Source organism: Melanerpes formicivorus, unplaced genomic scaffold (genome assembly GCF_026170545.1).
Source record: "Melanerpes formicivorus ecotype bairdi unplaced genomic scaffold, bMelFor1.0.p_v2 SCAF_1, whole genome shotgun sequence".
Lineage (NCBI taxonomy): Eukaryota > Metazoa > Chordata > Aves > Piciformes > Picidae > Melanerpes > Melanerpes formicivorus.
Window position 1 is genome coordinate 5,659,788 of NW_027142353.1, and position 24,040 is coordinate 5,683,827.

At 43.1% G+C, this 24,040-nt stretch overlaps 1 protein-coding gene across 3 annotated transcripts in view; it reads left to right on the forward strand.

The window, feature by feature from the left end:
- Positions 1 to 6,423, forward strand: part of SLAIN1 (SLAIN motif family member 1) — a 58,359-nt gene extending 51,936 nt beyond the window's left edge. For 2 of the 3 annotated variants that reach the window (XM_068157516.1, XM_068157677.1), the window contains 2 exons: positions 563 to 863; positions 5,318 to 6,423. In XM_068157516.1, coding sequence (XP_068013617.1) covers positions 563 to 863; positions 5,318 to 5,393 — 377 coding nt within the window. In that variant the 3' untranslated portion in view covers positions 5,394 to 6,423. The remainder of the gene's footprint in view (positions 1 to 562; positions 864 to 5,317) is intronic. The other variant, XM_068157603.1, reaches the window with a different exon arrangement.
- The last annotated feature ends 17,617 nt before the right edge of the window (positions 6,424 to 24,040 follow it).

The window sequence follows — 24,040 nt, forward strand, 5'->3', positions numbered from 1 at the left end:
TCTGAAACCCATAGCATTGATTTTAAACGATTGTTTACATAACATCAGCCTTGGAATATGTTGTTAAATTCAAGAGTTTTTCTAAATAGCCTTTTTATTGTTTCTATACATAAAGCTTAGCCTTCTGTGATGTTGTATAATGCTTTAATGCAGTGTTCCTTAAACCAGATGTGGTTGTTCCAAGCAACCTTACAAAAACCTAAATGATCTGATAGTAATTAATTTATACCTTCAACTATCTCACCTGTTTAAAGCTGTAATTGCATAAGTGGAATTAATGTGCTTGTAATGGATAATGAAGCCTTTTTCAAGAGAGGAAGAGCTATGAATATGAGGTGAGATTTTTGTTCAGGATATGGATGGAACAGGGTATTTTAGTTCAGTGCAGTATTAATGGATGCAGTAATGGATCCAAGGGGGGTTTTACCAGTCTGTAATTAGCAAGTAAATTGTATACTGATGTATTTGTTCCCAGTCAGAGCTGTGTAAAAATGAGCATTACTGCCTGGCCACATCTCTTGCATACTGACCTTGTTACTTCCTTTTCTACCACTCTTTACAGTTCCATCACCAGGACAACTTCAACACAGAGTTCACAGTGTGGGACATTTTCCAGTGTCTGTCAGACAGCCTCTCAAAGCTACTGCCTATGTAAGCCCAACAGTACAAGGTAGTACTAGTAGTAGTAGTAGCAGCAGTATTCCAGTGTCCAACAACTTACAGTTATATTCTAACACTGGGATTCCAATGCCAAACAAGACTGCCAGTCAAGGGATTGTAGGGCGCAGTGCTCTTCCAAGACCGTCGCTGGCCATCAATGGGAGTGGCATACCCAGAAGTAAAATTGCACAGCCAGTTCGAAGGTAAGAGTTACACAGGCCTCCTTCTCTAGCTTTGGCTTGGATCGTGGGGTATTTGTTTCTCTTCCAAATATGAAGCTGGGTTTTGAAAGAGAAGTGTTTCTAGCTTATTATGTGGTAACTGAATAGGTCAAGATTGTTTTCCAGAAATACTGGTGGACAATATCTGTTGGTAGCTCCTTTTAAGATACAGTTTTGAGAGAATGCCCACCCACAAGAAGGGCCAGATGGGGGAACCTGCAAACTACAGGCCTGTGAGCCTGACCTCAGGGCCGGGAAAGATTATGGAGCAGATCATCTTGGGGGCAATCACTGTGCACCTGCAGGATGGCCAAGGGATCAGACCTAGCCAGCACGGATTTAGGAAGGGCAGGTCCTGCCTCACCAACCTGATCTCCTTCTATGATCAGGTGACCCGCCTGGTGGATGTGGGCAAGGCTGTGGATGTAGTCTGCCTTTGACACTGTCCCCTGAGGCAAACTCCTGGCCAAGCTGTCAGCTTGTGGCTTGGACAGCAGCACTCTGCACTGGGTTAGGAACTGGCTGGAGGGCTGAGCCCAGAGAGTGGTGGTGAATGGTGCCACATCCAGCTGGCAGCCAGTCACTAGTGGTGTCCCCCAGGGATCAGTGCTGGGCCCCATCCTCTTCAATATCTTTATTGATGATCTGGATGAGGGGATTGAGTCCACCATTAGTAAGTTTACATATGACACCAAGTTGTGAGCAGGTGTTGATCTGTTAGAGGGTAGAAGGGCTCTCCAGAGGGACAGGCTGAACAGATGGCTGGAGTCCAACAGGGTGGCATTTAACAAGTCCAGGTGCTGGGTGCTGCAGTTCAGCTACAACAACCCCATGCAGTGCTACAGGCTGGGGTCAGAGTGGCTGGAGAGCAGCCAGGCAGAGAGGGACCTGGGGGTACTGGTTGATAGTAGGCTGAACATGAGCCAGCATTGTGCCCAGGGGGCCAAGAAGGTCAATGGCATCCTGGCCTGTAACAGGCATAGTGTGGCCAGGAGGAGCAAGGAAGTCATTCTGCCCCTGTACTCTGCACTGGTTAGGCCATACCTTGAGTCCTGTGTCCAGTTCTGGGCCTCTCAGTTTAGGAAGGATGTTGGCTAGCTGGAATGTGCCCAGAGAAAGGCAACAAAGCTGGTGAGGGGTTTGGGGCACAAGCCCTATGAAGAGAAGCTGAGGAAGCTGGGATTGCTTACCCTGGAGAGGAGGAGGCTCAGGGGAGGCCTTATTGCTCTCTACAGCTACCTGAAAGGAGGTTGTGGCCAGGTGGGGGTTGGTCTGTTCGCCCAGGCAACCAGCAGCAGAACAAGAGGACACAGTGTCAAGCTGTGCCAGGGGAAATTTAGGCTTGAGGTGAGGAGAAAGTTCTTCACAGAGAGAGTGATTGGCCATTGAAATGTGCTGCCCAGGGAGTTAGTGGAGTCGTCGTTCCTGGAGGTGTTCAAAAAGGGGTTGCCCGTGGCACTTGAAGCCATGGTTTAGTTAGTCGTGAGGTGTTGGGTGATAGGTTGGACTTGATGATCTCTGAGGTCTTTTCCAACCTTAGTGATTCTATGATTCTAATGTAATCACATATAAATAAGAATGGATTTTCATCTATCAATAAGAAATCAAAAAGAAATGGACATCTTGCATCATGGACATATGTGACTTGACCCCTTCTAGATCTGTGCCAACAGCTATTTTGATGTCACAGGACAAGCAAAGCTTAGAGTACTCAAGTAGAGCTGCATCCTTCTTGTTGTACATAGCAGTAGACTCTAAAAATGGAATTTGTGGCATTACAGCATGATGAGGAATGAAACAGTGGGACTGGATAGGACAATCTTGGGTTGAACCAGCATCTTTTCTGTTCCACCTGGGAGACAATAGGCAAACAGGGAGTCCTGGACACTTGCAGGGAGCTATGCTGTTAATTGTGTCTCCAGATATTATTTTATTTTTTTTTTAGGGCAAGCAATAAAACAAGCTTGAGGAAAGAGACACTGTTTTAATCACCTTATCACAGCTGTGAATTAAACTCTTAGCTGGATATTCTGTGATTCATAGGTAGTGAAGTTTCTCAGAGAAAGTTCGATCAACTTTTGTCAGTTCTTTTATTTCTTCCCATTGCACACATCCTTGCTCTTCTGAGGGCCTGCCTCATGACCACCTGGTTTTCTTTTGAATGAACTATTGCTGTTCAGGTCTTGCTATTTTTATTCTTTTCACTAGATACTGGCTAGATCTAGAGTAAGTTCAATTGCTGACATTCTCTTTTTGGGTGAGTTACTCAGGGATTACACCAATGTGACTGACCGCAGATTCCGATGAACTGCAGTGAAACTTTGATAAAGAGCTGTCAGGTTTCTTCTTTGATGAAGACTGTACCATGAGATTTCTATTATAACCTCCTTTGCTCTCTGCTGGAACTCTCTCTCTTAGAGTCCTTTATAGTAGAGAATTTTCTTTCTTTCTCCCCCCACCTTTTCCGCCGCATGTTCTTCTGCAGAGTTCTTATTTTTTTCATAGCAACATGTGAGAAAGGCTTCTGGGCCATGAGCACCAGTCCCTCGCTATTTTGTAACTTTTCACACAACAGACAATATTAAAGAAAAGCAAAATTAAAAGGTTTCAGTGAGAGGGTGAGACAATGTACTCTCAACATTGGTTTTATTTATTTATTTATTTATTTATCTGAAAGGGGCCTACAGGAAGGCTGGGGAAGGACTTCTCAGGATATCAGGTAGTGATAGGACTAGGGGGAATGGAATGAAGCTGGAGGTGGGGAGATTCAGGCTAGATGTGAGGAGGAGGTTCTTCACCATGAGAGTGGTGAAACCCTGGAATGTGTTGTCCAGAGAGGTGGTCGAGGCCCCGTCCCTGGGGGTGTTTAAGAGCAGGCTGGATGAGGCTCTGTCCAGCCTGATGTAGTGTGGGGTGTCCCTGCCCATGGCAGGGGGGTTGGAACTAGATGATCCTTGTGGTCCCTTCCAACCCTGAATGAAACTATGAAACTATGAAACTAATTAGAAGCTGATTCTAATTAGTAATAAAGCTATTTATAGTCCAGAAAGTCTGGGCTCCTGTCTTCATGCTTCCAATTTTACCTTGACAGAATTATATGTTGCCATAGAGCCAGATCGATCATCCTCGAAGATGAATGGTCTTTGCACTTCGGGAATGACAAGTTCATAGCACTCTAAAAGCGCAGACAGATTTGAGCTCAGCCTGCAGTTCTTTTAAGACCCTTCTTTCATTCATGTGGAAAATAAAGGCAGTTTCGATTCATGTGAAATTTTCATGGAAAGAATTCAGCCAGCATTACCAGATTTGTCACTGTGGTCATTTCTAATGGTATTTCTGACTATCAGTTGAAGAGTCTAACTCCTGTTAGACTGAAAATTAAAGTATTTTTAATCATAACTTGATTAAAATGAGAAAAAAAATGGGTTTGTTTTGGGTTTGTTTGGGTTTTTTTTTGTGGGTTTGTGTTGTTTTTTTAAATTCAATATTCAAGGAGAAACACATTCAGAGCATTTGTCATTATACTTGTGGACAGACTGTTAGGCAGACAAATTATTGCTATTTTAGATACTAAAAATAGATCTTAGACAATTTATGTAGGCCCTGCATTAAGAAACTCCAGTATTTACTGTATAGAATCAAACAAGGGATGAGGGAGTGCTTTTGATAATTAGTAAAACAAAAAGATAATAGCCAAGATAACCAACTTGACTATATATTAGCTGCTTTTCTCTTTGCTGTCAAAGATTCATGCATCCACAAGCAGTCTAAAGAGATTGTAAGAGTATAGTACATCTATTCTTAGCTTCACAAGTGAGGCATAACCTTTTTTTTGTTCCTATTGAATGGTCCAATCTCCAGCTCCCATCTCAGGGCATCTTACAGACCCCTACCTTCTGGTCCTCCACTTTCCATACTTACAAAATGTGAGGAACAGCAGGGACAGCTTCCCGTGAGACAAGGTGAGCTGGGAGCTGAGTGGGACAGCCAGGCTGCCCTAATGTGCCCAGCTGAGGGCAGCGTTGATGGTAACCAGGGTCAGGTAAGAGTCCCAGTCTCCAGACAAGTCCACAGTGCTGAAGCAGGTCACAGCAGGTCAAAGCCAAGAAGTCAGTCAGCAGCTTTGAGTCTGGATCATCCCAGGTACAGGTAAAACAGCAACATGAACATAGCTCTAGAACCAGGATGGGAGGCTTTCTTGTTGCAATCCAGCTGGCAATGGAAAAGTAGAAAGGGCCAAAACACCCCTAAGTCCCTTTCTGCCTGGCCGCTCTCCAGCCACTCTGACCCCAGCCTGTAGCACTGGAGCCAGTGTGATGTCTCTAAGCAAGCCACAATGCCAGTGTCCCTGCAGATGTAAATGATGTTTGTTGCCTTGATCTTTCAAATGGAATGTGACTCCCTTTTGCCTTTTCTTGTCATTTTGTTTCATACAGTTTTCTTCAACCTCCAAAGCCACTTTCATCACTCAGCACGATGCGGGATGGGAACTGGAGAGACGGCTGCTATTGATGAAGTGTACCCATCAACAGTGGAAAACAAATAATGTGGATTTCAATACCCAGCTGGCTGGGTAACAATGATTTGGGAAAGGAAGTTCATACAGTATTATTTCCCCCTGGGAATTTAATATGTAACCATCCATAACGCAGTATCATTTTTTTTGAAAATGAACATCTTCGCAAATACTAAACACTGCACTTAATCAGTTACCTGAGCAGCTGCACTGTTATCAGAGTAACAATGGCAGCATGGGCATTTGGAACTGAAGGAAGTATTATAAATGTGCAAAGTACCAGAATATTTCCTTGGAAAAAGCTGGGAGACAATGCTTTTGGGCAGCTTTGCCGTACTGAAATTCTAAGCTAGTTCTCTTCAGTGTAAAGGCATCATGCATTTTGTTTTGAATTTGGGGGAGGGAGACTTACATATGTGCTTGAATTCTTTTTTTTTTTTCTTTCTAGTGTTTCTGGTACACTTTATTTTGTATACTTAAGTTCAAATAAACTTGCCTGAACCTTGAACAACAGAGAGATAATCTAAATTTTCCGTGCCATAAATAATATTTTTGGGGTGATGTACTTTTTTTAGCGCTAGGAACGTGTCTTACAAAATCACACCATTGGCAATACAAAGCAGTGTATTTATGTTGCAGAAGCACAAAAAAGGTAGCATTCACTGGAAACTGCCATCCAGCTGGGTCAGTATTGTTTTGTTGGTCTTTCACTCTTTGTTCGGTTGTTAATTTATTGTCATAGTGTTTTGTATTCAAAATGGCAGCAGAAGTCACGTTGCACTTAAAAGGATACAGCGATCTCTACAACGGCGGTTGGTTTTCAGTACTTTATTACAAAGAATAAAATTGTAATGTTTTATTAACAGTTGCTTATGGAAAATGAGTTTTAATGTGAATAAATCTTTTTTGATAGATCTTTTACAAAACCCAATTGCACTAATCAATGCTTTCTTATAACGGCATAATGGTTTAATATTTGACTACAACTGTGTATACTGCTGTTTTGGAATGTTTCAGAAATAAAGAATCTATTTCAGCAATAATGTGGTGCTTGAGTGTGCTGTGTTAATAGTGTCAGGATTTAGCAACTGACATATACTTAGCTCCTGAATCCCAGAATCACCAAGGTTGGAGGAGACCTCAAAGATCATCAAGTCCAACCTGTCACCACAGACCTCATAACTAAACTAAACCATGGCACCGAGTGCCACGTCCAATCCCCTCTTGAACACCTCCAGGGACGGTGACTCCACCACCTCCCTGGGCAGCCCATTCCAATGGCGAAGGTTGTTGTTTAGCATTTATAAAGATTATGCTGAATTTTTGCAAATACTAAGTTCATTTGAACATGTTTGAACATCTTTTGGTGTGTTACAAAGCCATACTCTGCATAGAAGACAAATATGTATTTTTAATTAATCTCACTAAGATCTTAAGATTTTTTTTTCAATTTAGTGTTCAGATTCTACAAGTGCAAATGTAGCTTGAAATGGGGAACAGGTTGTGTATCAAGCGAATCTTTTCACTGTGGCCATGAACTTGCTCTCAACTTTGCTTTGAATTTTGCTTGAGGGCCTGCTTTTTCTTAAGAGGGCAAGCTAAAATAAAAAAGCAAAGTCGAAGCATTTAGTGGTGAGTAAAACCTTCATTACACTGAGAAGTGATTGTGTAGTAGTGCAGTAGTATCCCTGCACATCCTAACACTGTTTAACAGAATCAATTCATTATTCCTACTTCAGGTCTTTTAATCCAGCTAGATTCCATTAAAAACAACAAAAAAAACCCCAGAAGGTATCAAGAAGTATTCGACCGAGGAAACTCCCTCTGCACAGGTAAATATTTCAGGAGGAGTGTGCCAAACTCATCTTGTTCATAATAAAAGGTTATCAGGAGTAGCCAGCATGGATTTACTAAGAGGAGATGGTGCTTGACTAATCTGATAGCCTTCTACAAAGGCATGACCAAATGGATAGATGAACGGAGAGCAATGGGTGTTGTCTATCTTGACTTCAGCAAGGCTTTTGATACTGACTCCCATAACATCTTGTAGGTAAACTCAGGTGAATTCAATGATTGGACTGTGAGGTGGATTGGAAGCTGACTTAGCAACAGAGTTCAGAGAGAGCTGATCAGTGGCACACAGCCTAGTTGGGAGCGTGTGGCCAGTAGTGTTTTGCAGGGATAAGAACTGGGTCCAGTTTTGTTCAGGATCTTCATCAATGACCTCAATGAGGGGATTTAGTGTGCCCTCGACAAGTTCACTGATGAAACAAAACTGGGAGTGGTGTCTGACACCCTGTCAGCGTGTGCTGCTATCCAGCAAGATCTGGACAGGCTGAAAAGCTGGGTGCAGGCAAATTTCATGAAGTAAGGACAAGTGCAGGGTCCTGCATCTGGGGAGGAATATCACCAGACACCATCACAGACTAGGGGTTGTCCTGTTGGAAAGCAGCTCCATGGAGAAAGACCTTGGAGTCCTAGTGGACAGCAAGTTCTCCATGAGACAGCAATGTGCCCTTGTGGCAAGGAGCACCAATGGTATCTGGAGTTGCATGAAGATAAGTGTGTCCAGCAGGTGTAGGGAGGTTTTCTTCCCCACTAGTCTGCCCTGGTGAGACCACACCTGGTATTCCATGTACAGTTTTGGGCTTCCCAATTCAAGAGAGACAGGGACCTGCTGGAGAGAGTCCAGCAGAGATCTATGAAGATGACTGAATAACATAAAGAAATAGAACTGGAGCTGATTAGTCTTGAGAAGGCTGAGAAGGAATTTTATCAGTGTCTATAAATATCTGAGGGGTGGGTGTCAAGATGAAGGTGGCAATCTATTTTTAGTGGTGCCCAGTGATAGGACAAGGAACAACATCTGCAAGGTGCAACATAGGAGGTTCCATCTCAGCATGAGGAGACCACTTTATGGTGAGGGTGAGAGAGCACTGGAACAGAGCTGTCCAGAGAGGGTGTGGGTCTCTTTCTCTGGAGATACTCAAAACCCACCTGGATGCTTTCCTATGTGGCCTGCCCTAGGCAATCCTGCTTTGGCAGGGAGGGTTGGACTTGGTTTCTGGAGGTCTTTTCGAACCCCTAACATTCTGTAATTCTGTGATAAGAAACTTCAATTGGAAGAAACTGCTGCTGTTTAGAGCAGTCAGCCATTTGTGGACAATCTCTGGTCTCTTGAACGATTCATCATAGCCAGCTTGGGAGGTGCTTTGCTATTTGCCTGTGACATGGATGGCTGCAGAAGCTCCCAAATTAATAAACTCTTCTGGTGCTAGGGAGCCAGTGCAACGTTTTTCATAAAAGATGGCTAGGGGCCAGTAGTAATGATTAACTTCTGTTCATTGCTGGCTGTACCAGTCCTGATCTGAGCTGTCTTTTCACTCTGTTCCATAGTGCCAGGATTTTATCTCTGTTTCACCATTATCTGAGACCCGGCAGCCGTGCATTAATCAGTTTTTGAAACAGGTTGCAAGTGTTGGCGGTAATACCGAGTTGTACACTAGAGGGCAGTGTATACTTTGAAAACGTGTTCTGTTCAGTAGCTAAAGGTCCCCGGTTTTCCAGGCTTTTGGGCTAAGCCTAGCATGTATGTTTCTTCCTGGTGTTTTGGATATGGTGCGAACATGTTAAAAGTAGGTGCTCAGCTGTTTGTGATTTGTATTCTTACATTTCGCACTACAAAATGTGTTGTGATCTGGAGAGATGAGCATTTTGGATATCATGAACTCTTTGAGAAGATGCAGTTGTTTTTCTAATTGTCTAACTGTTCTCTTGCAATACATTCTTTATCATGTCAGGATTTGGTAATCATAGCTTTGCTGTTTGAAGTGGCTTTGTCAAATACCTGTCACACTTGGTGTTTCAGGATGAATCTCAAGGTGTGAACAGCTTGATCTCTTTTCTACACTCACACTCGTTGCAACTGAGATCTGTGGTACTGCTGCTGTTTGCCTGTAGCTAAGGGAGATTACTTTCTCCCCTGAGAGTAACACTGATACTACTACATAGTGCTGAACCAGATACTACTACATAGTGCTCAGAGTGTCACTTACTGCACAATATGCGGCACAAAACAACTTCTGTCACATTTGATTCTGTCAGACAGAACCTCCTCCAGAGCAATGGGAAACAGTGAGGTCACAGTATCATCATAGTATCATAGTATCAGTTAGGGTTGGAAGGGACCACAAGGATCATCTAGTTCCAACCCCCCTGCCATGGGCAGGGGCACCCCACTCTAGATCAGGCTGACCAGAGCCTCATCCAGCCTGGTCTTAAACACCTCCAGGGACGGGGCCTGAACCACCTCCCTGGACAACCCATTCCAGGGTTTCACCACTCTCATGGTGAAGAACCTCCTCCTCATGTCCAGCCTGAATCTCCCCACAGAATCACAGAATCAACCAGGTTGGAAAAGACCTCAGAGATCATCAAGTCCAACCTATTGCCTAATACCTAATGCCTCATGACAACTAAACCACCTCCAGCTTCATTCCATTCCCCCTAGTCCTATCACTACCTGATATCCTGATAAGTCCCTCCCCAGCCTTCCTGTAGGCCCCCTTCAGATACTGGAAGGCCACATAGTTATCTTTAAAAATTAAGGCTCAAACTTATTTTTCACAAATGTAGTTTGGTTTCTAATTATAAGAGAGCATTTAAGAACTCTTTCTTAGCCCCCCTCCCCTTTGGTTCTTCTCTTTTGATCTATGAATGCAAATCCTACTCCTTTCTCATTGTTGCTGCAACCCCAAAGTGACCTACCTTCTGTCCAAAGTGTAGTTTGGGCTCAACTCTGATTGCCTCAGTTATGATTCAACCTCTTTCTCTAAAAGCTTTACCCTTTCCTTGTTTTTGTCACTGCAACTAGGGTTGACCTTGGGTGGATGCTAGGTGCCCACCAAAGCCTCTCTATCACTCTCCTCCTCAGCTAGACAGAGGAGAGAAAATAGAACAAAAGGCTTGAAGGTTGAGGCAAATCCAGGGAGTGATCACTCACCAATTACTATAATGGGCAAAACAGAGTCCATTTGAAGGAAATTAATTGAATTTATTACCAATCAAATCAGAATAATGAGAAATAAAAACTATATCCTAAAACACCTTCCCCCCAACCCTCCCTACTTCCCAGGCACAACCTGACTCATGAATTCTCTGCCTCCTCTACTCTGGTTTCACAGGGTGACAATGAATGAGGGTTGCAGTCAGTTCATCACATGTTGTCTATGCCACTCCTTCCTCCTCAGTGGGAGGACTCCTTGTATTCTTCCCCTACCCCAACATGAGATTGCTCTCATGGAAGGCAGTCCACCAGGAACCTCTCAAACATGTATCCTTCTCACAGGCAGCAGTTCTGCAGAAACTGCTCCATTGTGGGTCCTTTCCACAGGGTGATGGCTCCAGCACAAGTCCCCCATGGGATCACAAGTCCTGCTAGCAAACCTGCTCCTCTCTTCACAGGCCACAGGTCCCACCAAGAACCTACTCCAGTGTGGGTTTCATGTGGGGTCAGAGCTTCCTCAGGTACATCCACTTGCTCCAGTGTGGGGTCCTCCAGGTGCTGCAGATGGATATCTGTTCCACCATTAAACTTCATGGGCTGCTGAGAGAGAGCCTGCCTCACCATGGTTTTCACCACAGGCTGCAAGGGACTCTCTGCTCCAGTGACTTGAGCACCTGCTCCCCCTCCTTCTTCACTGACCTTGCTGTCTGCAGAGTTGCTCACATATTCTCATTCCTCTCTGTTGCACACGGCAGAAGCTTCTGACAGCTTTTCTTAGAACCCACGCTTGAGAGGTAGCTGAGATGGTAGTGCATAAGACCCTTAATGGGAAGGTCATGAGTTCAAGCCTGCAGTGGGCAGTAGTGTCCTCCCTACTCTAGTCATGAGGTCTGTGGTGACAGGTTGGACTCGATGATCTTTGAGGTCTCTTCCAACCTTAGCGATACTGGATACTGGAAATCTTACCAACACCTTGCCATGCAAATGCAGTACATCTACCCAGCTCTTCTCACTCACCAAACTGCAGAGCAGGTTCTTGGTGCATCATGTGTCTCCCTACAAGGTTAGCAGTTACACTTAATCTGATGAACCACAATGGAAGGGAAGTTTAAGGCATGAAAGTATGCTAATAGATGTGACAGAGTGGTAATTAATCCCAGAGTTGGTGATCCTTCAGTAGGGTCATATCTTTACACTCTGATCTGAGCAGGCTGCCCATTAGTTCCAAGTGCAGTTCAAGGGGTTGGCTTCAAGCAGAAGAGGTTTGAGAGATTATCTTTCTATATCTGCAGTTCAACAACACTTTTTGCAAAGCAAAAAGAGATTAAATAGGTTTGTTCTTGAAACCTCATTCCACTTTTATGTAAGCCAAGGATTTAGGTGGTTTTGGCATTACAAAGCTCTTGACCATAAACAAAACCATAAAAAAAAAAGAAAAGGAGTTATGAAGAGTGGTTTGGTGCCTAAATGCTGGTTTTGGCATCATCCTTACAGGGTGTTTGTGACTGCACTGCTGACAGCTTGGCAATGCCATGCTGTTCATGCATGCATATTCATGAGTGCAGCACTCATTGTGGTAGCATATTTTAAGGATCATGAGCCCATAAAGGGAAAAGAGAGAGGTGGAAGGTCATAAGTTTAGAAGTCTTGTTAGGCTCTGCATGTTTGAAATGTCACAGATCCTGGACTTTTTTAATGGCTTCTTGAGCCATTTGAGAGTGTGTGTAAATAAGTGCCAATTTCCTTGCATGTACATGGGAGGTTTTAATAGTCTGGGCATAGTAAGAGGCAGAACAGGGTATTTTGAGCAAAACATTGGCTGTAAACTGCTATATGGTTTCTGTGTTGTTAATAATTTACTTTACTGGGAAAAATCTGTCCTCAGCTACTCATGTAGAAGCATATGCTTCTGACTAGCTCACCTTGCACTGTGAGCATTCTACTGCTCATACTGAGTGTGCATGAATGTTTTTTTGATCCTGATTTTAACAGCTTTTATTCCTCAATAAAGGAAGCTGGGATAGTGCAATGATGTTTATGACTACAAATAGAAGAGAGAGTTGAGAAGAGAATGCAATTGATCTGAAATTGATAGACTGTAGTGATCTGAGCCTTAACTGAGAGTTAAAAGCTCAAATGGGGAAAAGGCTGAGAATCCCTTCCCCACTCCCCCCCCCCCAAACAGGGAGAGGGGAAAAAAAAAGGGTAAAGAGCAAATCCACTAAACAACAATCTGGAGTCAGCTTGGAAGTAGAGAGGCGAATAATTTTTTCTTCAAATTATATATATAACAATAACAGGGAAAAAAAAGGTTCACAAGGGCAAGGAACAAGAATGGATGGGAGTGGGACAGAAAAGAATAATACAAAACCAGTGTTTCTCTGAGAAGGTGCAGAGGCAGCAGGGAAAAGGATCAGGTCCAGCCACGTGGCTGAGGAGCAGGAGAGCAGCTGCAGTAGCTCTCATCCAGCAGAGGCAGGAGCCAAAAAGGAGCTCCAACAGCTATGATGTCCTGCTTTTTATACCCTAGCTGGGCAGGGAGGGGGGGAGTGGAACAGACTCAGCTTTCCCAGGGGGAAACGCCCTTCAGGGAGGGTAAAGTACCCGCAAGCCCTCCACCCTGCTTTCTTCTTTTGTTTTCAGAAAAAGGCGTTAACCCACCACATAGACATACTGACAACACACTAACCTAGACCTTGAGAGGTGAACAGGGCATTCTTTGCTTTTTGAGTAACTGCTAAATACATTTCTTAAGTGGTGCATTACAGAGCATATCAAATTATTGCAGTCATAGGTACCTATATCCAAAACCAACTTGTTATCTGATTTTCTATTGGTTTGTGTGGAAAATGGATAGACTTATAAATTGGACTCCCAAAAGTATATTAAGAAATTCGGTCAGTAAACAGTGGTTGAACTTTAATGTTTATGTGGAGAACTACTGAAAAAGTTGAACTCTTCCTTTGACAATCCATCTGGACAGGTGGAGAGGAGCTTGGTATCTAATGCAGTCAAAAGATGTACACAATTCCCAGATACACTTATCAACACTTTATGATACTGCAGGTAGACAGAGAATAAATTACATTCACAGATGACAAAAATACTCCTAATTGAAGAAAAAAGTGGCAAACACAGAGAATGATGGCAATCACATCCCTGCTGTTGCTCTCTCATTAGGTATTTGGTGATGCACTATTGAATTCAACTCATAATGCAGAGGAGTTGGACATTGGAAACTAAGCCACCTGAGTTGTTCTTATAGCTGGGCAGAAAAAAACACCTTCTGGCTCCTATACACAGAGTAGATTTGGCAGTGTGGAACTGCAGCATGGATCTACCACTCTGAGCAGCCCCATTGCTTCTCAAGAACACAGCACTTACTGCACATGGCACCCAGATGCACAGCCATCACTGTCTGCCATCCTCTGCAGAGGTACCAGACATTGCTTTGCTTGCTCAAGTGGAGCATTTAAAAGCAACTGATTACTGGGGCAGTCCAACTATATGATGATACTCAAAAGTGTTGATTTTGTTCTTTGAGCATAGCTGAAAGATAACATTTTGCCTCCTCATACATTTTTTTTCTTTCCAATAATAGAAAACAGAAAGGATGCTAATATGTTTCTATGCCTTTGATTTTCAACCTTTCCCTACAGGAGGCTATAAGAGGCTCATTTTTAGATACTCTTGATCAATGCTTTTTTACTTCCTGGTTATGAATTTCACTGATCCAATACAAATGTATTTAATTAATTTTTAGTAAAATGTTCAGTGACTACTGACCTTGTCAAGAAACTTACAGTATTTGTTTCGAAACCTGAGGTATTCCAATGCCAGCATCAGAGTATAATCAATTTGCCTTAAATAAAGTTGCTAACATAGTATCATAAAATTGTTAGGGCTGGAAGGGACCTCAAGTATTGTCTAGTTCCAACGCCCCTGCCATGGGCAGGGACTCCTCACACTAGATCAGGTTGCTCAGAGCCACATCCAGCCTGGCTTTAAAAACCTACAGGCATGAGTCTTCTACTACCTCCCTGGGCAGCCTGTTCCAGGGCCTCACCATCCTCATGGGGAAGAACTTCTTCCTAACATCCAATCTGAATTTACACATTTCTAGTTTTGTTCCATTTCCCCTAGTCCTATCATTACCTGACACCCTAAAAAGTCCCTCCCCAGCTTTCTTGGAGCCCCCCTTCAGATACTGGAAGGCCACAATAAGGTCTCCTCAGAGCCTTCTCTTCTCCAGACTGAACAGCCCCAACTCCCTCAGTCTGTCCTCATAGGAGAGTTGCTCCAGCCCTCTGCTCATCCATGTGGCCCTTCTCTGGACATACTCCAGCACTTCCAGATCCTTCCTGTAATAGGGACTCCAGAACTGGACACAGTACTCCAGGTGGGGTCTCATCAGAGTGGAGTAGAGGGGGAAAATCACCTCCCTCGACCTGCTGGCTATGCTTCTCTTCATGCAGCCCAGTATGTGATTGGCTTTCTGGGCTGCAAGTGCACACTGGTGGCTCATGTTGAGCTCCTCATCCACCAGCACCCCCAAGTCCTTTTCTTCAGGGCTGCTTTCAAGGCACTCACTGCCCACCCTGTATCGGTGCTTGAGATTGCCCCAACCCAAATGCGGGACCTTGCATTTGGTCCTGTTGAATCTCATGAGTTTGGCTTGTGCCCACCTCTCCAGCCTGTCAAGGTCCCTCTGGATGGCATCCCTTCCCTCCAGCCTGTCAGCTGCACCACACAACTTGGTGTCATAAGCAAATCTGTTGAAGGTGCACCCAATGCCACTGTCCATGTCACCAACAAAGATATTAAACAAGACTGGTCCCAGTATTAATCCCTGAGGGATTCCACTTGTCACTGGACTCCACTTGGACATGGACCCATTGACAGTCACCCTTTGGTTGCTGCTATCGAACCAGTTCTTTATTCACTGAATGATCCATCTATCAAACCTATATTGCACCTGCTTGGAGACCAGGATGTGATGCAGGACAGTGTTGAAGGCTTTGCTTAGGTGCAGGTAAACAATATCAGTTTCTCAACCTTCATTTATTAATGTTGTGACCTTGTCATAGAAGGCCACCAGGTTTGTCAGGCAGGATTTGTCCTTGGTGAAGCTGTGCTGATTGTACCCAATTACCTCTTTGTTATTCTTCTGCCTCAGCAGTGCCTCCAGGAGGATCTGTTCCATGATCTTACCAGACACAGAGGTGAGACTGACCTGTAAAAAGGGTGTTATGTTTCCCTTTTTCCCGTCAGTGGCAACCTCCATGGACTGTCATGACTTTTGGAATATGATGGAGAGTGGCCTAGCAACCTCAGCTGCCAGTTCCCTCAGCACCTGTGGGTGTATCCCATCAGGTCCCATGGACTTGAACACTTTCAGGTTCTTCAGATGGTCACAAACCTGATCTTCACTTACAAAATGTAGGTAATTTAAGAACAAGTTCAAGAACTCAGCAGAAAAAGTAATATTTTTAATAGCCAAATTAAATCATTAAAATGTGTTTTGATTTATCTATGCTTTTCTAGGCAGTCACTGACTGCACTGAATTATACAAATCTCATTATGCATAAATATGCACCAGGAATGAATTTTTGGCATATGAGAGAAGGAAAAAGCATCAGACAACATGACAACATTGCTGTATTGATGACTTGCTATTCACTGGGTTGGAATTCACATTAAATAACCTACTTCTGCCTCTGAAAAAGGAACAGTTTTAGCATCTGTTCTTTTCAATCAATATGAAACAGTGTTGATGTTTAAAATTGGCTCCATGCCCCTTCATTTACAGATGGAGCTACTTGAGTGTGTGCAGTTGGGCTCAAGCCCTTTTAGGCATCCTCTCCTCTGGTTGGTGTGAGGTCTCATCTAGAGGCAATGCTGGGCATTAATGGAGCATATTTTTCATCTCAAAATGTCTTGTTACTTTGGCTACAATCTCATGCAGATCAAGATCTGTTGTTGAGTTGAAGGAGATGATGCATCTGCCTTACCTAGTTCAGTATTATCAGCCTGGTACCTGATAGAGCACAACCAATTTGTGGCTTTTTTAATCTGGCCTATGGTTGGTAAGTGAGCTACTGAGTGGTGCTCTTTGATGAAGAGCCAAATGTAATTATGTAGTCTTATATTATGGGCATGTTTTTCTGAAGCACTGAATAATTGCAGCTCCCACTGCATCCAGCTCAAATGTTAAGAACTTTAGCACCTCTGAAATTAGATACTGGGCAAATTTTATGTTCCTGATATTTTCTTACCCAGCTTAAAATGAAGTTTCATTACTATATATTCATAAAACAGAGGTCTGTTTTGGAAAGCATTGAGTGAAAAATGGCTTGGAATAAAATTCACTATCTGGACTTGGATATTCTGCATTTTTGTGGAATTCCAAACTCGGTGCACAGAACATTCTGTTAAAAATAATGTTTTAGATTGTTTTGCATTGTCAAGGAGAAGTTTTCCAATGAAAACAGGAAGAAAAGTGCTATTTATTTGACAAGTTATTCCAGACAATCAGAATGAGAGTTTTTGCCAACACCAATTGCTTCATACAGAATTGGGTGCAAATTCCAGTATTCTTCAAAAAGTCTCAGACATTCATAAATCTCCCAGTTAACTATATAAGGCAGCACAGCAAAAACTACACCCAAGGGTCATTTGTGTAGCGGTGGACTCCAAAGTGGTAGAGGAGGCTTACTGCCTCCATGAAGAATGCACTGACAGTTTGCTTAAGAAATTCATGTCTTGTTCCAAAATATAAATCACAGGTGCTTGTTTGGTTTACAGAAGCATAAGCATACTTCCAAGAAAGAAATGGGGATGTGGAAATCTTGGATTGTTTCAGTCACATTTCAGAATATAAACTGCTGGAAAGAGCTTTGCTTCCTTCTGCATCGTTTTGTAGCCTCACTCAATATCCTGTCTACTTTATATCCTCACTGTGAACAATATATGATAAGATGAAAGGCAGTGGACATAAAAGCAAACCATCTCCTTGAAGAGAACTTATAAAGTACATCTGTATATTCCTTTAATCCTTTGTGAAGCCATAGACTGCAGTTTTGCCCTCTGTTTTGAAACTTTTCTTTAGTTCCACAGAGCAGATAAATTTATTGTGAAACAGCACTTTTTTTCCCCCCACCTTCCCTCTGGGAGAAAAAAAAGATATAGGAAAACCTGCCTCATGACATGTATTAGCATGCTGACAAAACCACAGAGCAAGGAAAAGGAACACACTTTCTAAAAACCCCAGTACTAACAGAAAATGTGCCTGACATGCCTGTGCTTGTGTAATGGGATTCAGTGTTTGTGCTGTGCTAGTGTCTGTGGGCTGGAAGGAAGTTGGACTTCATGCAATGAAACCAAAAAGCCTTGTCCAAAGCAGCTGGCAATCTAGGTGAGGGTGTTGCCTGAGCTCAGTTTGTACACCATGTCATATGAACAAAGGTCTTCCAGCTGCAAGATAATTAGTATCCTAGTATCAGTCAGGGTTGGAAGGGACCACAAGGATCATCTAGTTCCAACCCCTCTGCCATGGGCAGGGACACCCCACACTAGATCAGCCTGGCCAGAACCTCATCCAGCCTGCTCTTAAACACCTCCAGGGATGGGGCCTCAACCACCTCCCTGGACAACCCATTCCAGTGCTTCACCACTCTCATGGTGAAGAGCCTCCTCCTCACGTCCAGCCTGAATCTCCCCACCTCCAGCTTCATTCCATTCCCCCTAGTCCTATCACTACCTGAGATCCTGAGAAGTCCCTCCCCAGCCTTCCTGTAGGCCCCCTTTAGATACTGGAAGGCCACAATGAGGTCATCTTGGAGCCTTCTCTTCTCCAGACTGAAACTGATTAAGAAACTGATTCTGGGACAGGAGCAAATAGGATAGCAAACTGGAAATCAGAAAACCAGGATTGTCTTCCCAAAACATTTTCTGTAGGGCTGCTCGTTCTTATGTTCTTTCCTGATAGAGTCTCTGCTTAAACAAGTCTTTGCTTTAACAAACTTACAATGTGTTCATAGAGCTTTGTAAAGTGTAGCTATTGTTTACATTTTTAAAGGAGCTACAGTGAGGCAAATAATAATTCCTGATGCTATTGAACACAGGTAACTATTTTAGAATCACTGAATGATAGTATAAATAAGGTTGGAAAAGACCTCAGAGATCATCAAGTCCAACCTATCACCTAACACCTCATGACTAACTAAACCATGAGTTCAAGTGCCACATCTAATCCCCTCTTGAACACCTCCAAGGAAAGTGACTCCACCACCTCTCTGGGCAGCACATTCCAATGGCCAATCACTCTTTCTGTGAAGAACTTTCTCCTCACCTTGAGCCTAAACTTCCCCTGGCACCGCTTGAGACTGTGTCCTCTTGTTCTGGTGCTGGTTGCCTGGGAGAAGAGACCAAACCTCACCTGGCTAAAATCTCCTTCCAGGTAGTTGTAGACAGCAATAAGATCTCCCCTGAGCCTCCTCTTCTCCAGGCTAAACAATTCCAGCTCCCTCAGCCTCTCCTCATAAGGCTTGTGCTTGAGACCTCTCCCCAGCCTTGTTGCCCTTCTCTGGACACATTCAAGTGTCTCAATGTCCTCCTTAAACTGAGAAGCCCAGAACTGGACACAATACAGGGGCAGAATGACTTCCCTGCTCCTGCTGGCCGCACTATTTCTGATGCAGACCAGGATGCCATTGGCTTTCTTGGCCACCTGGGCACACTGCTGGCTCATGTTCAGCCTACTGTCAACTAGTACCCCCAGGCTGCTCTCCAGCCACTCTGACCCCAGCCTGTAGTGCTGCATGGTGTTGTTGTGACCAAAGTGCAGCACCTAGCACTTGGACTTGTTAAATGCCATCCTGTTGGACTCTGCCCACCTGTCCAGCCAGTCAAGGTCCCTGTGGAGAGCCCTTTTACCCTCTAACAGATCAACACCTGCTCCAACTTGGTGTCATCTGCAAATTTACTAACAGTGGACTCAATCCCCTTGTCTAGATCATTCAGTAAAGGTATTGAATAGGATTGGGCCCAGCACAAATCCCTGGGGGACACCACTAGTGACTGGCCTCCAGCTGGATGTGGCACCATTCACCAGAAGAGAAGCAAGGAAATAGAATTTTCTAGTTCAAAATTGAAAGCAAATTCCTCTACAGGTGCATACTGTGGAGATGAGATTATTTTGTGTTATTGATGAATTTAGTTAATGAGCAAAGGCTCTGTAACAACTTTAGGTATTCATATGGAAATAGCTATATACAGCTTGTTCGGTTTTATTCTTTATTCTGTAGGCTGATGAAGCTGTCATATCTTCATGTCACTGAACAAAATAGGATAAACACAAGCAGAAGGAAAGTGGGGAAAGAAAATCAGAAATAAAGCTAATTATTGAGAGTAGTACTCACCAGATGACAAGGAGGCTTCCTAGTAGGTACTGATCTGCTGTGTGCATCTACAGTCTTAGTTTTCCTCAGTACCTTCAAATCCCAGCACAAAAAAAGGGATGTTTAAAGCAACCCTTCTGTTTGTTCTTTCTGCTTTCCAGGTCCTTTGTGTTTTTATGTTAAGCACATGTTTCTGAGAAGAAATGGAGTTTCAGGATTCTGTAACAACTTCATAGCTGCCAAAGTAGTTTTGTACAGGAAAAAAAGTAAACATTTTCCCTATCACTATTCCTTGAACAGTGAGAACCAGTAATGATGGGGCAGGAACTTGATCTTTTTTTACTTCCCAAGCCATATATTTGGCTGGTTTAGGTTTTTCATGTTGCTGTTTAAAATTCTACATTGAAAAGCAATAGCTGTGAGCCAGATTAGTGACCCTGTGATGTTCCCTTTGAGTTGTAAACAGAGAGCTATCTTAAAACATCCCCAGAGACCTTTAAAGCACTATAAATGGTACTATGTATCTCACTCTTATCTCATGCATACTGATTCCTATAAAGGATGGGCTTTCCTGGGATGTTGCACAGACAAGGTGATATAAGTATGACCAGAATTGAGATAGCAGAAAATTTTTGTCTAAAATGAGGAAAAATTAATGCACTTTAGTGTCCTCTCTTATTTGTGGCAGCTGCTAATCCAGCTGTCAAGATTGAGGGAAGGAGAAAGGCTGGTAGAAAACTGAGAGAATTGTGGTTCACCTGCATTTATTATCATAGTGCATTATATTAAAGTGATTCACAAGTGTAAGAGAGAGATAGAGCATCTGGGTTAGGACATTTAATGTTCTGATGGGGTATGCTAGTTATACACACACTTCCATTTCCATCACAGACCAAACATGTCAGCATTTTTGTGTGTGGTCTTCCAATGACTGTAAACAAAATTATTGTTATGTTTTCTGATGTTCAGTGTGGTGCTGCTTCAGAATCAGGCCTCCTGCTCAGCTGCTATGCAAATGGCATTGCTGAGGAGGTAAGACTGGATCAAATCTAGAGCAAGTCCCTGCCTTGGGGAGCTTAAGAGTCTGAAAATGAAAGGAAGAAAACAGCATAATACTAAATAAAATAAACTGTGTGTACTTTTATAGTGAAGTTCAGATGTATTTTAGATTCCCTTGAAAGGGAAATGTCTCTGGCAACTTTCTTTGTCATCCTCTTTATTTGGATTTACCAAAGAAGATGATCTTGAAGTATTAAGTCTGAGAACAAGCACTGTGGGAGTCAGCAACTGTGGTCATCCTTTTGCTGGTGTTGACCCCTTAAAAGGGTAAGAAAAGCAAGAGTGACAGCAGCTATGATGAGCTGTAAAACAGCAAGGGAAAAGGAATATAATACTGTTATTTGATGTTTTAGAATATTCTGATGTGAGCATGTGAGCTTCTAGCCTGCCTGGGTTCCTAACCAGGAAGCTTCTGTTCTTCGTCTGAACTGGCATCATCAGAGGGTGCATGAGCAGAAATTAAGTCTAAGCCAAATGAAGTAAAAAAAACTCCATGAAATATTGTGGGAATGGATCTGATTGTGGAGGTGGATGCCTACATGGTACGAAATACAGCACCTACCTTTGAAGTTCCTATCACCCTTAGGAGGTAGTCCAAATCCTAAGTACACTAAGGAAGCATTGTAATTGCTAAGCAAAGAGAAACGCCCCAGAGGAGTGCACCTATTGAGGCTAAGTAATGAAAAAATGCTAATTAAAACCTTCCCCTTTTCTAGACTGCAGGTGCTTGAATGAAGTCTACAACAGGAATTACTTTGCTTACTTGGGATTCACAACCAGAAATCCTCTAATGAAGTTTGACACCCATGTGTGCTTTTTAAAGCAATGTTTATGCTGCTTATTAAAAAGGGGGCATGAGCCAATTCCTGACCTCAAAACCAAATGGCACAAACTATTTCATGGCTACACAGCTGAGGGGTAGCTCCCTCTGGAACAAAATGCATCTTGCAGAATGTTACCTGAAGCAGTTCAAAAGGGTCCCAGTTCATAAAGTCATATTTAAGAACTGCAGGTAACTTGTGGACTTGTTGCTTAACCTAGATTTCTGGTTCTTTTATTTAGCAGTAAATACATGCCTTGTAAGAATTGAGCAGGACTATGAGCCTTAAAAAACAGAGTCTAGGACAGCAACCCTCTATATACCTATTGACAGTTACTGTGCTTCCAGAATAGAGTAGAATAGAATAGAATAGAATAGAATAGAATAGAATAGAATAGAATAGAATAGAATAGAATAGAATAGAATAGACCAGGTTGGAAGACACCTTTGAGATCATTGTGTCCAACCCATCATCCAACACCATCTAATCAACTAAACCATGGAACCAAGCACCCCATCAAGTCTCCTCCTAAACACCCCCAGTGATGGCAACTTCACCACCTCCCTGGGCAGCCCATTCCAATGGGCAATCACTCTCTCTGTGAAGAATTTCTTCCTAACATCCAGCCTAAACCTCCCCTGGCACAGCTTGAGACTGTGTCCTCTGCTCCCTCAACCTCTCCTCATAGGGCTTGTGCTCCAAACCCCTCACCAGCTTTGTTGGCCTCCTCTGGACACATTCTAGCAAGTCAACATCTTTCTTAAACTGAGGGGCCCAGAACTGGACACAGTACTCAAGGTGTGGCCTAACCAGTGTGGTATGAAGAAACAGTAGACCTGGTCCCTGATGTGTCACAGTTTGTGTTCCAAAAGAGTGCCAGTGACACAAGGTTCCCTCAACCTCCTCCTATTAAACTGGACAGAAGAAACCTACAGGAAACTTCAGGCCAGAAAGAGAACACAACTTGCTGCCGAATTTTGAATACTAGTGGTTAAGGGAGAGGAAACACTCTGTTTAGTTTTGTTTGTTTGTCTGCTTGCTTACTTTTTCCTGGGGCTATTTCCATGTTTTAGATTAAATAGTTCTTATATACAGGACTTGCCATGTAGTCTATATGCCTATAGTTCCTTTTATTGTCTCTATTTCCATAAAAATGGGCTTTGGGGAAAAAAAATCACCAAATATGTTATTGTAAAGCACTGATGAGGAATGTAGGTACAAGATGTAGATGTGGGCTGTGTATATTACCACAGAAAGGATCATGTTCTGCAGGAGGATCTCAAAAGCATCTGTTGTAATAATCTTTGTGACTGCTGCTTTCCTGGAAAAGTCTGCAGCAGTTAGAAGTACTCAGCATAGTAAACCTTTATGCAGATGTTAGTAACTAACATCAGCAGACAGAGCCTGTGGTTTCTGTGTGTTATTTTGTTTTTCTTCTGGACATAGCTTACGAGAGGTGGAATTAGTCTTTCAAAATGGGACCAGAAGAGGGAAGATCGTGGAAGGGAAAATTAGCAATCTTAAGCCCCAATATTCATTGCCTCAGTGTTTTGTTGCCATACTTAAAGCCGCATGCAAAACGAACATATTCCTTCCTATTGCTCTGCAGATGAACACTGGAATGTAATAGCCATGGATGAATATATTTTTACAGAGCACTGTTTTAAAAAAGGCCATGCTCTGTTTTCTGAGGTTTTTAGTATGCATTGGTTTTGAAGAGTTTCGGGGGGTGGGGGGTGGGTGGGGGAAATGTCAGCAGTTTCTTTGTCTTGGAATAAATCAGAGCGCATTTGACTACATGCAGCGATACAGTGTCACTTCTGGATCCAAATCAGGCCTAATGAAATTGAGCTGTTGCTGATCATAAGGTTGTCATCTAGCATAACCCCAGTTCTCTGTTTTAAGCAGAGCTGTGTCTCAGTTAAAATAGCAGTCAAATATTTCAGCAGCCAAAAGAATAATGAAACTGAGAAGGTTTTATTTTTGTTATCACAGAATCACAAAATCACAGAAGCATTCAGGTTGGAAAAGATCCTCAGGATCCAACCAATAACCTTACTCGACAAGGTTCACCCTTAAACCATATTCCCAAACACCACAAACAACCTTTAAATACATCCAGGGTTGGTGACTCAACCTCCTCCCTGGGCAGCACATTCCAATGCCTGACCACTCTTTCTGTGAAAAAATTCTTCCTAATGTCCAGCCTAAACCTACCCAGCCATAGCTTGAGGCTATTCCCTCTTGCTGTATCACTAATGACCTGTGAGAAGAGACCAGCACCAGCCTCTCCACAATATCCTTTATCCATGGTTCTGACACTACCTGTAGCAGGCACTATTAGGACATCAGGAAACTT